The sequence below is a fragment of the Labrus mixtus genome, chromosome 8 (genome assembly GCF_963584025.1).
Source record: "Labrus mixtus chromosome 8, fLabMix1.1, whole genome shotgun sequence".
In the NCBI taxonomy this organism is placed as follows: domain Eukaryota; kingdom Metazoa; phylum Chordata; class Actinopteri; order Labriformes; family Labridae; genus Labrus; species Labrus mixtus.
The window spans coordinates 4325110-4341729 of NC_083619.1; the positions used below are offsets into that span (position 1 = coordinate 4325110).

At 41.6% G+C, this 16620-nt stretch overlaps 1 protein-coding gene across 1 annotated transcript in view; it reads right to left on the minus strand.

Moving 5' to 3' along the window:
- The window catches only part of brinp2 (bone morphogenetic protein/retinoic acid inducible neural-specific 2), a 244065-nt gene that overhangs the window by 73511 nt on the left and 153934 nt on the right, over positions 1–16620 (minus strand). The window contains exon 4 of the mRNA XM_061043895.1: positions 12418–12599. Within this exon, the coding sequence (XP_060899878.1) occupies positions 12418–12599 (182 nt within the window). The remainder of the gene's footprint in view (positions 1–12417; positions 12600–16620) is intronic.

Here is a 16620-nt window from a genome sequence, read left to right on the forward strand (position 1 = left end):
CTAGTGTAAGACTTAACTGGTACATCTCATTCATCTTCTTGTATTGACAGTGGAGCAAAGGAAGCTTCCTGTTCACATTAAATCCAGCGTCTCACAGTGTTCACACTGAATTTAAAGCCAGTTGACTAATGTCTTTTATACTCTGGAAACAAGTTTAAAGGTGTACTGTGGAGTTTTGGTTGAGAAATGTGAAAGTTGGAGAAGTGTACAGATTCTGTATTATATGTTCAGAACTCTATACACAAACTGTCCTCACAGGAACATTTGGTCCCTGTAACTGTTCTAACATAAAATGCTACACAAGAAGTTATGGTGAAACTGTAACTCTCCTGGTAGCTTTCACATTTATCTACCAAAACTAAACAGTGCACCTTTAAGTGATTCATGTGCTCCAGTATTTTCTTTGGTTCCTGTCTTGAAGAAGGTATCCACTGAATTATATTTGTTGTGCGTCTTACGTCCTTCTCTGAGAGCACCGACCTCCACTCGGTGAGTGTGAAGCGCAACAGTTTCCTCCTACTTTGATTATATTAAATATGTTCTAATTAATCGTAACTGTGGTGGAATTTCTGTAGTTATTTAGATTATAATGTACAGATGTCATTAGGTTTATTTACTGTTCTCTAATGTCAGTCAGACCTGACAGAGTTCAGCTGTTATTAGAACACCAAGTACAGCTTAGAGAGTGTCAACTGTTCTTCCTGATATCTGTAAGGATGTTTGGTAGACTTATTGTCTGCTCTAGTGTTATAGACGTCACAGTTTAGTCTAGGTGAGTCAATGTGACCCTGATAATGATTATGTCTTTTAGGATATATGCGATGCCTTTCAAAGAGTTCTGCAAATGTGATTGAGCAAGACACGGGAACAGAAGTGTGATGTTGAATCATGTCTCCTCAAGTATTCATCTTATGTATAAACTTTCATCAACGTAAGCCATCTGAGTCAACTGAGTCTTATTGTATTGAGTCAATTTCTTAGTCATTTCCTCAACAGTAACGTCATGCTGAGAAGATTGCCTTAAAAACAGCTTGGATTGTGTTTCATGACCAACTTACACCTAACAACCAAGATCAGGGGAAATCACTTGGAAAGTTTTCAGGCAGGTGTAAAGCTAGCATTAGCATTAGCCATTAGGTTGGATGGAGACCGGGATGAGAGAGTTTAGGTAAGGAGGTAAAAACGTTTTTTTTGTCGCTGTTTTTGTAAAGCGAGCAGCAGAGTTTTAAATTTGATGCGAGCAGTAACTGGGAGTGCCAATATTGTGAACAAGTTCATCTTTTGAGGAGCACAGAAAGTGACCGGCTGCTTCTCTGCCCTGCTGAGAAACTACATACTTTTTTTGGGAAAAGTCTTGATCAAAGGTTTGAGTGACCATGAACAGGAAGTTCATAGCTCCTGCATCACAAGCTAAAAACAGATGGAGGCACAGAGGGAGAGTCTCTATGAAAAACACGATCAATGGACATCAGATGGTTGGATTATCCTGCAGCGATTGCGTGTTTTTGTGATATATTCAAGTTGTTTGTCTGCATGAAAGACAATTATTTCATTGTTTTCCAGACAGTTTGATGTTTAAAAGATCCATTTTTCAGTTGCTGTTTGAGTTTTCAAACATCCTAGCTTATATCACCATCACAGTCTATATTCCTAAATAGTAGACACCATGAAAGCAGAGCTGTGTTACATTGAACACACCGAGCTTGTTTGCAACTCCAGTGAAGAACTTCAACACTAATCCACCAGAGAGATGCCACCCCCGTCTCTACCTTTGTCGAAAAAAACAGAGCCCTCGACTGAGCGGCTCGTTCAACCTGGACCACTTTGTTTTTGAATGTTTATTCAACGACGTGCGTTATGCAAACACAGCACGGTAAGTGAGTGTTTCTTAAAAGCCTAAAAAGCTTTTTTGACATTCCCATATTAAGTAACGTAATCCTTCACATGTTTAACAACGAGTTTGTGCACAGAAGCTCTCAGAAGCCGGCTGCAGATGGAGGAGAGAGGTCGTGTTGTGAACCATCTCAGCTCCCCTGATCCCAGCTAACGGCATCGCCTGCTGTGACTCAGCGTGTCAGTGCAGGCATCACTGTCATGATGACTGAAAGCTTTGAATGGGAGTGTTCAGAAACACGCTTCACATTACCCTCCATTTAAACCACACTGACTGCTACATGCATCATGATGGAGGACGTCAACTGCTGGATGAACTAGCCAGGAGTGATTCCTCTCTCCACTTTATGGAATAAGTATTTTTTATACTAAAGGGGCTACTGGGAATTAAAGAGACAACAAAGGTGTAAATAATAGTACAAAATAAAGCGTTTTACTTCTTCTTTATATCCTATTGGTCAATAAAACACTGTACAAAATGTTTTTTTGACTACAACATGTTAGCTCCTTTTCTTTTTCATTGTTGCTGATTTTATCTGTTGACAAATGCTCAGCTGTTGGTGCAGGTGGCCGAGTGGTTGGTGCATGCACCCCATGTACAGAGGCTGTATTCCCTGAAGCAGGCGGCCCAGGTTCAAATCCAACCTGTGGCTCCTTTCCTGCATGTCATTCCCCACTCTCCCTGTCCCTGATTTCCAACTCTATCCACTGTCCTATCTCCACAATAAAGGCATAAAAAAGCCCAAAAATTAGTCTTTAAAAAAATGTTCAGCCCATCCTTTTCACATTTGCAATAAGACTCCTGAAAAACTCCTGATATTTGCAGTTGGAGCTACATAAATATGTGAATGCAAACAGCTACATTTTTCACTGGGACTTCATCTGGAGTTTCTCCTGACAGCCAGCTTGTATTTTTTTCTGCATTAAGTCCAAGTGAGCTGATGTGAGAACGCAGCAGGATATTATCCTCCAGTGAGTGGGAGGGGGTTTAGACGTTTATAGCCTGTAGGGTTCATAGACTGTCTGCACACCATCGCTAATCACAGCTAATAAACGGCTGCATTAGGTTTTCTCTTCTCCAGTATGTTGTTCTCCGCTCTTTTGTCGACATTGTGAGTACATTAAACTACACATAGCATTGATATAAAGGCAGATATTCTCATTACAGCATTGTATAGTTGACTCTGTTGCTTCACCTGTCGCTTCTGCGTTGGTTTTCTCACATCATGTCTTACATCAGGAGAACGGCCCCACCCCCCTCCCGTCCGAGGTGTGTATGTGAACAGTCAGGTCAGGAAGATTTCAGGAGCAGTCCTCCTGAAATGATCCAGATATCTTCAGGTGTGCAGATGTGAAATCGGCTTTACAGAGCTTTCACACAAACCTGAAAGAGGCCTCCTTCTATCATGGAAATAAAAATCTGTATTCCGCACCGGATGTGTGTGATTGAGATTGCTCCACTTTGTAGATGGAGATAAAGTCAATGTATCCCCCCCTCCCCCTCCCCACCTCCCACTAGCTGCTGCAGCGACACACAGCCGAGAGGTGTTCATGACCACGGGGTCGAGTACCTCCCACTCGGCGCCGCTTCCTCTCCCGCAGATGAGTTGATCTGGCAGGACGCGACGTGGCAGGTGGCTCGCATACCAGAGATCCTCATTTAGCAAAAAACATTTAAAGGATGCTCTTCCCGGAGCACAAGTAGGAGCGTGTTTGTGTGTGTGTAGTTTGAAGTGTGTGTGTATTTGTGTGTGTGGGCGGATGTGCAAAAATCACTGGCTGTGTGTTAAAGGACAGAACTATTTACCTGCCTGTCAGTCTGCAGGAAGAGAGAGAAGCTCCATTATTCCTGTAATCACATGCAGGTCATCGGGTCCACGTGTTGACATTCCACTTTCTTTGACTAAGTTGTGTTTGAATGAGATGTTAAACAATAAATGCAGATGAGATCAGATTAATAAATCTATGAATCAAGGCGTAAAATTAACACACGACGCCTGATGAATGTGTCTGAATCTTTCCGCCTAAACCCCCAAAGTCGCTCATTTTAAAGCACAGAGCAGAAGAAAACGACATCGTGTTGCCTTCCATCATTAATATGCAAATACATGCAGCTCCACGCTCCACCATCTAATTAGATCATTTTGTCATTAGAGGAAACTGCGGTGTGATGAAATGAAGGCTCAAGCACAGACTCCTCTTGAGTTATTGTGATAAACGACATCATCCCCCCTCAGATTTGAAAGTTAAGATGGAGTTTGTTCAAACTCATAACAGAACACATTTTCTTCCAAACACTTCTCGTTTTTGTGTGTTTATAAATTTCACACTTGATTATTAGATTTCTTTTTTTGTGGCCGTCTTCCAGCCGTCGGAGACCTGGAGGTAGGACCTAGAACATGCTCGAGGGATCATCCTGTTTATCTCGCCCCCTCTTAAAAATGTGAATTAAATCTCTCAAGTATGTTTTTCTTCACTTTGGCATTTTATCATAAACAGCAATCATAAGCTCCAGATTGTAAGCTGTACGTCTGCGGAGTAATGCAGCTAATCCACTTCATCAGGAGTGTGTAGGAGAGCTTTCATCAGCTGTGATTGACATTGACCTCAAAACCTCAGGAAACATTTTGATTTAAATTGAGCTAAATTGTGAAATATATGACATCATATGAATATGGAGGAAACAAAAAACTCAAAAATAGATATGTTGACATGTTTCAACTTAGAAGCTTCAGGAGAAGGAGGGCAATTAACACAGCGGGTTTTGCAGGTTTAGTTACTTCCTTAAAGGAGATCTGTTACCATGTTGGATGTCCATAACTAAACCTCAGCAAAGTTTTTTTTGTAAACACAATATATAAAGTTTCTGGTGTAATCCACAGACGTTGTTTTCTGCTGCTCTGTACGAAAAGTAACGAGAGCTTGGTGAGACTTCTGTCGACCAATTAGATAAAAGCATCGGCATAGTTTTAGGACACGCCCACTTGGAAGCATATGGTGCATTCATGTGGTGTCGGACACATCGGAAAAACTAGTTGTAAAATGCACATAAAGTCGGAACAACAACGCGGAAACTCGGAAAAGAATGAGGTGCCCGACTTCCCGACTTCCCGACTTGACGTCATAATCGTCATCAAATAGAGGGGCAAAATATGTTTGGTTAAAGTTAACACTTTTTTATTAATTCACGTACTGCACATCAACTTTTTGCTCAAATTTATACTTTTATCAGTTTCATTCCACAGATCTTCTTTGTAGCATCTGCACCGTGTTGTGACAAAATTCCGACTTTCTGAACTGAGAACATGTGAACACACTGAAGTCGGAAAAAAGACTTCCCAACTTGGAAACTTGGACCACCCGAGCGGCACATGAATGCAGCATCACTCACTGCTGCGACTGCAAACAGAGCTGACCAATCAGAGGACAGTGGGCTAATAAGGTGATTTTTTTTTCACTTAAGATCAGCCTAGAAAGAAACAATTGTTTCCCAAATAAATGCATTTAAGGTGCTCATTTAAATATACACAAACAGCTCCTGTAGCACTTTACAGGAGTATTTAACCCGTTGTGCATGTTTTGTGAATTGGATGGTGTCTTTCTGACTCTTTTGCAGGTTTAGTGGGTGTGAAAGACTCACACTCCTTCAGTGAATCAGGCCCTCACTGGTTAATAGCTATCTGATGGGACTGGATGGACCCAAGCTCAAATCCCACAAAGTGAACTGGCCTTTTTTCAAATGTCTTAATTTGAGCTGAAATTAATCTTAAACTTCACTACGATTAAGTTGGAGGGGATATTATCCCCTCTAAAGTTGTATTTCTTGGAATTCACATTAGTACCATGTTTACTGATGATTTGCTGATTTCTTCTTTACACCTAAATCATTTCTCAACGATCTTTCCTCACAACTGCAGAAAAACCCTAAAAACCCAAAACGGAGGATTCATTTTCCCAGACACAGTTTGAGTCATCGGGTTAATTTAAAATGCAGTCTGGGGACATGTTATCATTAATCAGTGTTAAGCAAATATAACAGGTTTTTGTTATGTAGAATTTCAATTAAAATAAATGTTTTTTTTTTCTTTAGTTGAGAGAGAGAAATGTTGCACAAGCTGTTGTGGCTGTATACATTTATTACTCCGACTCTGTTTTTTGATTTGGACACAGATCTACAGGCCTTTGGAAGCACTGAAGACAACAACACCACAATCTGGTCACACACTGAATAACTTATGCCCGCTAAACTGAAAATGTAGTTCCTCCATTTTCAGACGGAGTTGGGATAAAATGTTTTCACCTGAAGGCTGCAGCATCTGATTTGTAATTTCCGTTGGCTTCCCCTCAGAGTCTCTTGAGCTCGGGCTGTGATAACTCTGTTTCTCTCTTCGTTTGGCATGCGATACCTCTGGGGCACCTTCACTTCCCTGCCTTATGCTACGCTTATGTCTCCAGCTGAAGTTACTTTTACTGAAGCTTTACCCGTCAACGTTCTGCTCTAAATGTAGCAGGTGGGCGGACGGGACGACTTTCTGCTCTTTTAAAGAGTTTGAGAGAGTCATTGGTGCGTCCTTGCTTCTGACAGCTCGTGCTACTCAGACTGAGAGTGGAAATCTCAGATAATGCATTCTTAAACTCGCCTCCCTTTTTTTCCCTCTACTTGTTGACAGGAACACAAAAATGGTGACTTCACAGAGAACAAACTGAATACCCCTTCCTTTTATTCAAAGAAAACTCAAACTACTTAAAAGAACTAAATCAGGAACAGCGAACATGTGCTTTATATTCAAATGTCACTTTCATTTAGAGCAAACAGTTTCATCCGCCTGCTGGAGCCACCTCTGGCTTTTAAAAATTGTGCTTTACTTCATTTTATATAAAGCCTAATTTGAATAGGGAAAAGCCCAAATCAATGACGCATACTACAGCATTAAGTTTGCAAAGCCTGTGCCTTAAAAAACACAAAAGTCCAGGAACACAAACAACGCTGCAGCCGAGTTTGGATGAAAGTGGATGCATCAGCGTCATATCACCTTATTGGTCCCCACATATTCACCCTTATATACAACCTGCACAATCTCAATCTCAGGTAATGACTTGACCAGCAATGGTCAGTACACCAAAGAGGACAATCAGCGTTAACACAACCGACTTCCTCATCAACTCAGCAGCACATTCTTATTTATGTCCTCTGTAATCGCTCTGACTATTCTTATACATCCATAAAGTACGCAGACTATGAGTGAACATAGGAAGAAAAGTTCAATGATGTGACAGGGGCAGCTGGTGTGTTATTCAACCGGGGATCAAATTTCCCCCTGGGATTAATAAATTATTTCTGATTTTGATTCTGATTGGGATAGGAGGAATTCTCACCGATGGATTGTGCCGTACATCTTAGTGTAGTTTGTTAGCTTGATGCTAACACTGACAATGACACAAATTTTCAAGAATATACCACCCATTAAAAAAAAAAACACATTTGTAGTTTAAAGGTCTCATATCCTCCTCCTTTTAAAAAAGTTTAAATAAGTCTCAGAGCTCCCCAGAACATGTCTGTGAAGTTTCTTGTTCTAAATCCACTCTGATCCTGTATTTGATCATGACTATAAACCCCTCTATTTCAGTCCTGCTCAGAACAGACTGTTTCTGTGTCTGTACCTTTAAATATGTAAATGAGCTGCATCTGACCACGCCCCCTCTCTGGAAGGACTTGGGTGTCTCGCTCCATGTCCTATTGTTTACGGTGAGAAGGCAGACTCAGAGGGCAGAACAAACACCTAGCTGTGGGAGTGTCACCCACCTGGGGGAGGGGCTACTGCCCTTTGTGATGTCACAAAAGGAAAATCTCCAAACAGCCTGTTTGAGCACACATTTTCTGAAAAGTGGAGCAGGTAAAAGACGGAGAGGATGGACTTTTCTCATCATTGGGGGGTTTGTAGACAGACTAGGGACACATGTTAGTGTCAGAAAAACATGGTAAAGTGTATTTTGCATAATATGTTTCATTTAAACTCCTATATGTTTTTGTTTTGTTATTTAATTAATGTACAACAGTTAACATAGGGCGTTTAAAGTCCGGCATTGTGGGTCACGACCTAAGAGACGGCTCAGCTGGGCTACACTCACCGGCAACAACATTCCCTCTCTCACACACACAACAACCCAAGCAAACTAGCACCTCAATCATATATTCCCTGTCAGCTGGAGATCTTTCTGCTATAGGTCGATTTCTTTCATGATAGAAGGGGGGGAGACAGATGACAAGGGCATGCCTGCTGTTGCCATGGTGATTTCAGTCGCTGTCTGTCAGTTTGGGCAGGTAAAATCAGGTGAAAAAGTCCTGAAGTCTGCCAGTCGGCTTGTGGCTTTACTCTGATGTTTCGATTGTGTGGAGTCGTACAACCAAAATATGAAACATGTCTGAAATTCATCTGACTGATCGGCAGCAGCTGTTTAGGTCTTAATCGGCCGCCATAGCTCAGTGTCCACTAAATGATTGACGCTGGGCGATTGGGCTGAAATTCACCCCGATGTCAAAATGAGTTGTACGACTCAAAAATCATGTCTGCTTCGGCTTGAAGTCTTACAGTGTATCAGCAATGTGGGAAGGTAAGTTTGGGCACATGGTTAGCTACCTGGCCTGTTTATCACCTTAAATTAAACCTTAAAATATAAAATCTAATTAGACTGTTGACATTTCTTTACTGTGCAGATATCCGTCCTCCTCACGGCTTTACAAACACAGACATGTCAACACTTTGATGAAAGACATTCAGTAAAAACAGGCATAAGAAGCGGTGTGCGGCTTAATGTAACAGAGGGTATTAAACATAATCCCTGAATGGATTAAAAACAGATTTACTGATAAACCAACTCATCCTAATTGTTGCTGTTACCCTTTCTACAGCTGTGGACTTAAATGCACAAGAACAAACATATTTTAGAGCATCAGTCACTCATTAGTATTCAACACAAATGTTTCAAAAAGAGCAAAATGTCCTGTCATTATTAATTCTAAGAGGCTAATGTGTTTCTGCATCCTTAGGCTGGAGATTTTAGATTCAACATCACTACTGGATAATTCTTAAAGGAGCAGTATGTAACTCTGACTCCTAGTGTTTAAAATGGGTACTGCAGTCCAAATTCTAAACATTGTAGAGAGCTGTCTGCCCCCCCCCCCCCCCCCCCCCCCCCCCCCCCCTCTAGAGTCGATGCTCACACAGGTCACCATGTGGTGGACACTGAAGCTTCAGTGTTTATCCAGGTCTGCATGGGTCTGTAAACCTTTCTGTGTTCTAACCTCTCTCCATTTTTCAAAAGTATCTCCAATATTGATCCTAGTTTGAGCACGTTTCTGCTCGTGGAGCTTATTAGAAACATGCAGAGGCTTTTTAGGTCGGGTACAATCACTTCTATCTGAACCACTTCTCTTGCCCGCTTCCATCGCTGCAACACCTGTTGACCTGATAACTGCTCTCATATCTGACAAACCGAGGGGTGTCCAAAACGGCCGTGTGGGGTGTCTTAAAACCGCCTACCTTCTCTGGTCCAAACAAATCCAGAGCATTCAGGAGCAGAATCTAAAGTTAGAAGGAGGACATACTGGCTGCTGCATTGTTGTCAGAGAAGCCAGCACTTTAACATAGCATGTTTCCTTAATGTCTGATCATATAGTAAGGTGACTTTATCATTTCATTCAGCAGATATCTTACAGATTGCTCCTTTAATACAGGCGAGATCATTCTTCGTTTTAATCTTTGTAATTCTGTGATTTTTGCCTTGAAGAAAAGTTTGCAGAGGTTATCAATAGATTTTTTTCTTTCAGGATGTGAGAGCGGCCCGCACTGCAGCAAAGTTTGTCTCAAGGCTCAGATTCACTGCGGCTTAAATTCTTTGAAAATGCTGTGCAACAAACTTTTTTTATTTCAGTCATTAAATTTAAATTTCACGTTCTCACACTAATCAAACTTTTCAGCGTAGGTAAAAGCAATTTGTGCCGAGTCCAGGAGGGCTTTGTGTTCTCCGTTTTCTCAAACATACAACTATTCAGAGCATGGTGGGAGGAAAAAAAAAAAAAAAAAACATTTCCAAGCAATCAAATTCTCCACGGTCCCTGTTTAAGTGTCTCTTGGCAACAAAAGTGGTCAGTCTCACCTCTGCCTGCTGTGCGTGCATCTCATGCAACATGCCAGATGTGAATGGACCACCGTAATTCAAGGTACACAGTTGACGCTCTGCAATGACTCATTCCACTCAGATTGACTATTTAAGTTGAAGCCTGAAAGCACAGTCCGCCCACCCACACACCTGCTGTCATCACATGAAAGCCAACAGACCTGTTTACATGTGGAAAAACTGAACATGATAAAACTGTTCCTATTTGCAATTACTGATGAAAAGAGCTGCCAAACACCTGATGGTGTTTTTTTTTTTTTTTAGATACCGGTGACAATCAACCCGCTCAAGGTGAGTCAAGTGTTTAGTGTTGAGGTAAATACAACTCAAACCAAAGAACAAGTTAAACCCCTTCAAACTGTAGACTCACAACAACGTTGTTCCCAAACTAAATGGCTCTTCAGAGAAACTACGATTATCACTGTGTGTTTTCACTCTCATGTGGTACACAGGAAAGGTTCTACGAGGGTGCTAAAGGATGCATTGCATATTAAATTTTAAATTTCTGCACCCTCAGTTCAACGGATGCAAAAAATAATGTTTTTTATTTTTTGCAGCCTTGATAAAAGTAATCAAGGCTTTCAAATGACAACTGTGACTCACATTGTGTTTGTTACATCCATGATCTGATGGTCATGACAGGTGCAGGTGACCTGTCTGTTCATCGGGGACCTACTCTATGTGTGCAGGTCACTGTAGCTGCACCCCCCTTAAATCTCAGCTGCACCCTGAGTCATTTTGTTCTGAAATCGGGGCTGGTACTCACTGTGTTGTAGTGGAAGCTTCAAATGTTGACGATACAGATGTCTTTTAAAGGTAAGCATTTACTGCTCATGTATTCATGTTTACAAAGGAGAAGAACAAGCTGCACAGACTGAACTTCATAACATCAAGCTAGCAACAATAACATCAGATTTCAAGATAAAAGCACTTCCTGTCAAATCATTTTATATCATGTTTCACACCTATTTTTTATTTTTTTCACACTGTGTTATTGAGAGAGACATTCTTCTCACACACTCATGCACAAACAGGCTCTGTGGACATGTATTAGTGGAGAGATGTCAGAGTCAGGCTGCTACACACTGCAACACAGGGAGCGCACCAGCTCGGCCGGGGGCCCTCTGCCTTGCTCAAGGGCATCTTGGCAGTGACCTGGTACCTCTTCAGCTACCAGACCACCTTCCATGTAATTATCCACATCTGGACTTGAACCGGTGACCCTCTGATTTCGAACCCAAGTCCCTACAGACTGAGCTACTGCTGCCCCAATAAGTGTAAATAATGTAAGTTTAACATTTAACGCAGCATTTTGTTACCTTTAAAGTCTTTATATCACACTTAAATATAATATAAATCAAGTATATCCTCTGAAAATAACTCTGTGAGTCATGACTGTCTACAATGGGTGTAACACCAGAGTCCCACTGTCTGTGATGTTTTCAGAGTTTTCAGAGTCCTATCTTCACTTTGTTTACATCGTCGGGACGGCCGGCTGACTCCTCCCCTCACGTATAAAAGTTGTTTAATTGAGGGACTAGAGAAAAGAAGAATAACATACTGTACTCACTGCTTAACTGTGTTTCTAGATCACGCTCATTTCAGGTAAATTTACATGCAGTGTGAAGATACGAGCATAATAAATATCACTAGCATTAGCATGCTAACACAACAATGCAGCGTGAGTTGTTTTGGTTTCATGCTGGTGCTCAAGGGCGGCATCTGCTGGATCAAAAAAATCACATATAAAGCCTTTAAGAAAATAATTCACAACACTCACACACCTTCAGCAGAGCACACATGTGTGTGTGTGTATGTGTGTGTGTGTGTGTGTGTGTGTGTGTGTGTGTGTGTGTCACCCAGTCCAGATGGCTTACAGTAGAGTACAGTATGCATAAATAGACTTCTCCCTCTGGGACTTTAAAGGAACTTGACATTTGCCATGCTTTACTGCCTCTGTGGGCTACAGAACATACACAGTGCTTCTAATGCAGCCTGCTGTTTTAAAATATGACCTTCTTCACTCTCTCTCTCTCTCTCTCGTCTCTCCGCTAGCCTTTGAAGAATGATGCACCTTGAAAATAATCTTTTAAAAGGATTGCTTGTGCGCATACCTTTAGAGCGAGCAGGACTATTTGTTACAGGTGCAGGAGGGAGTAATCTATCCCAAAGGGACAACTTTATAGGAGAGTTAATGTTTTCATGTCTGCCCTGATGGGTGGTTGTTTTGTTGACTGCAAAGAAACAGTGAGTTTGCATGGGAGCTGTACTGAAAAGGGGATTTTTTTCATTTGAATATGTTATGTAAGTAAGCTTCGTCAGTGGCTTCACGCATGTGTAAAGTACCTTGATGGCAGAAGTGGCGATCTGGAGGTGGTGCAGTCGCCTTAGGGTGCTCTCTCGATCTGTGAAGTAGGAAGCGGCCAGCTGATGCAGCAGCTCCAGAGACACCACGGAGCTGTTGCTGCTACCCTCTGACTTCTTGTTCAGCTTCTGCTTGTCCAGGAAAATGGTCAGAGACTCCTCCCCTGTGGACGAACAAACGATCAATCAATGCAGAGAATATTTATACTATTTTAAAGCGTCATGAACAAAGTGGCTGTCTTTTTAATACAACATTGAATCCCCTTCCTCGTGTCGTTACTATTCCTGAAAAGTCACTTCCTCAAAAACTGACATCATGTCAGATCAGCATGCTGATGTTATCTGTGGATTCTCTTTCTGTTTTGACATTTCCTTGGCAGACCTTCACTGCATCGCTGTGGTTTGGTGGTTTATAATGCAGACAGGAAGTATTTGCTCTTTGCTTCTCTTCCTTTCATCACTTTATTACAGACAAGATCAGCATTGAATTCATTCAAAGAAATGTGTCCTCTGACATTTCTTCGTATCTGTCTTGTCACTTGTGGAACTGGTAAGAAAAGTCTGAAAGTAGATTTGAATGGTGAGAAAACAAGAAAAGAGCTGGTCAAGTATAACATCCAATTACCTTTCAAGATCTTAAACCAGGTCCGGTTTGAATTCAGCCTGAAAGTGTTTCCTAAGCAGGTATATTAATCCCAAATCTGACACAATAGAGGATTTGTGGTCTTAAATAAAACCACTATGATTTGAGGGTACAACAATTAAAGAATGAGCTTCAAGAGAGCAGTGGTTGTAAGGTCTGTTTCATTCATCAGGCCGTGTAAATGGAAAGGTAAATGGATGGTACTTAACCTGTCTGACCATTCAAAGCACTTTTAAACTACACCTCACATTCACTAGCTTCCCTTTTGTTGCTTCTGTAATTGGTTCTATATTTAGCCCTGCATAATGTATGCACCATGAAACGCATGTTAAAATGTGACCATGTAGTCTCATAGCCCAAGGAGTGCTCGCTAAACCAACGCATGCATGCAGTGTATAAATTAGTGATAACGCACATCCGTTATTCCTAAGACTTCTCCCGGGAACCATAATGAACATCTGTCAGTCATCTGGGAAACTGTTCTGACAGCACAAGGTTGTCACTCGGAAAAAAGAACCCCTCCTTTTAAAGGGGGTTTGCTCTGAGATGAAACTTGTTTATTTCATGATGAAAAGGCTGTCTGAATCAGGTCCAAACCTTGAGCCACAACAGATCAATACGGACAAATTACTTTAGGGCACCAGGCTATTGGGCATATTAAGCAGGAGCTCTTGGAACGCGTCTGTGCTCACAATAATTAAAATAAAACTATCACAGCTAAGAGGAACTGAAAGGCAGGGTGGAATGCAAGGAAGAACAAAAAATATTACTCAGCCACCTGAGGATGGAGGGTTGGGGCAGAGACATTGGTTCCCCCATGTTTAGCAGGTATGTCATGGAGTTGTGTCTTGTCTTTGTTTATAAATCAAATAATTATATTTTGCGGGAAGGAAAATGAATTTGAGGAGATGGTAAGGTCTGTATCATTGACAGTATATTAATATGGACGACACATCTCCTTCTGTAGTCCAAAAGTGAAGCCAAAATACCCTCAGGTCCATACAGTCCACAGCAGAACAGAAACGTGTGTCGGTTTGGAGCAGACACTCGTGGTTATGGAAAAGTTTTAAGACCGTATTGTCAGTTCTCCTCATGTTTTCTATCGCCCTTCCCTCCTGGTTGAGAGCAGTGCAAGGAGCTGCGTTTGTCAACACAGCTGTCGATCATGACAGTGGCGTTTCTAGAGTCTGTTGTGGCCCGAGGCGTTCATTCAAAAGGTGCACCTCCAACAGGGACTCTGACTCACTGTGGCGCCCACACAACTCGGTCACAGCGAGCAGAGCTGTACACATGAAACCGCTCTGCTAGCAAAAGTTAGCTAATATTAAACATCAAAGAACAAACTCTATAATTTAATGTTAGCAGAAGTCGTGTTATTCAAGTGTCTCTCCCCCAGAGCTAAGGCCATTTATTGATATTTAATCTTTATTATCTGCTCTATTAACACTGTCTTGTCTCCTTTTTTCCCTCTAACTCCCCGACAGATAACTCAATTTTTGATCTTCCTTCAGTGTCTTTTATTGGCAAACTCAGATTCTCAGGAATAATCCATGCAACGATTAGCAGCTCAACGAGAGTGAGTGCTCTCAGACGGGGCCCTCTTAGGGGGGTTTCCAACTCTCATTGCAAAATTTGCACATTTTAAGTCAGTGCTGTATTTTACATTTTGTCAGCCCTCAGGGGCCCCCAACTTGACTGGGGCCCGAGCGGTTTCCTGCCTTGCCCGTCTCTGTATCACGACAATCTTTTTTCATAGAACTGATAAAGTCCTCAGTACTCACAAATCAGCTTGATAATAACTATCATCACAGATTCCTCTGTTTTCAAAAACTGAATCTGACATTCATTTAATCTTTATAGTTTGACCCATCCCCTCTGTTATTAACACTGAGGGTATGACCTACACTGCAGCCAGTCAGCAGGGGGCGCTGTACATATTTTGGCGTCACTCTCAGGTGGCTGTTGCTCCGTCCATTTTAATATACAGTCTATGGTCTGTATGGTATGAGGAATGTGACCTACAATGGCCTCCTTGGGACAGACCAGTTAGCACTTACAATTCCACACTGAAGCAGCACATGTAAAGTTGGAATCAGTAGCATTGTTCGTTGCACCTTGGAAACACAACATTCCCCTCCTCCTGGGCTCATCTTCCCCTAGAAGCGCACACTCATTGCAGTATGTAGTGTTTTCTACGTTTACTGGTTGTACCTACCCTTCAAGCTACCGCACGCTAGCACAAGCTAACCGCCGGTGTTTTGCACGTGAGTGTCCAACAGAAAGCAGACCAACTCTGCTTCTGCGGGTAAAAGCCAACAAATGGTTCACCTTGTTTTTGGAACGAGCCTTATCTGCTTGGTGTTTCGCCTACTCTTCTTTGCCCGCTATACTTCCACATGCGCGTCCAATGGCTGAACTGTATCCACTCCTAAACTCACCTGGGAGCTGTAATTGGCTAATGCAAACACACCAGCTCCCTGCCCATGAACATTCTACATCAACTAGGCGGACACAGTCACCACCACACATGGAGGCCAAGTGATACTTTTGTTTGATCTATATTTTATTTTTGTAGGAAAAAGCTACTGACTATCTTTAACAAATTAAAAACCTAATTAAAAATTAAATAAAAAACTTAATTTGTTTTGGCAAACAAGTCCAACATCATACACTGATTGATGAAAACATTTTTATTTTTCTGTGAATAATGCACAAAAAGAAGAAGGGGTAGGACCAGAAAAGTTTTTAACTTCTTCCTATCCCTTTTGAACATGAACTACATTATTTGAGTTATTTATTTGTTGCTATGGATCCTGATGGATCCACTTCGTTTTTCCTTTTTATTTTGTGTTTGTATTTACTTAACATGTTCCATACATTGACTAATAAACAATGACCTGTTAGAGAGTGTCTTACAGGTCATCTATTAGCTAAGGTGTAATGTATTTATGGGTTAACAAAGGAGAGGTTCAGACACACCTTCAATAAAAGAAGGCCGAATGAAACTCTGTAAATATAAGCCATTGTGTTAAAGTATGTGCAGCCATTAAGACAATTACATCACTTCAGTACAGCTGACATTTGTGCACACACACTTCACAGCTCGGCGTAACCCTGGCTCGGGAGATAGACATAAAAAAGCGAGACAGAAAGAGATGAAAACACTCGTAACAAAAGAGAAAAGAGAGAGTGTGGATGTGTGTGCAGCCTCGGTCTAATCAGTATGCAGACGAGGCTCAGCCCATTTAGTAGAGGCTGTTAATTACATATAGAGTCTAACTATCAGTCTGCTGCTGAATTCATCTCCGCTCTGTCTCCCACGCTAATGCCTCAGTGTATACATCCAGTGATGAGAGGCACCAAAAGAGAAGGTGTCTGTGAATGCAAACCTTTCACTAGAATAACTTAGAGACTGTCGGGAGACGGCGGGAAGTAAACAGAGTTTGTTTTGAACACTCACTCATGTCAATGGGCGTCCTGCTTTAGAAGATGCACAGGCAATGTCACTTTCAAATGATAGTGTTTTGTCATAAGTTAAAGTC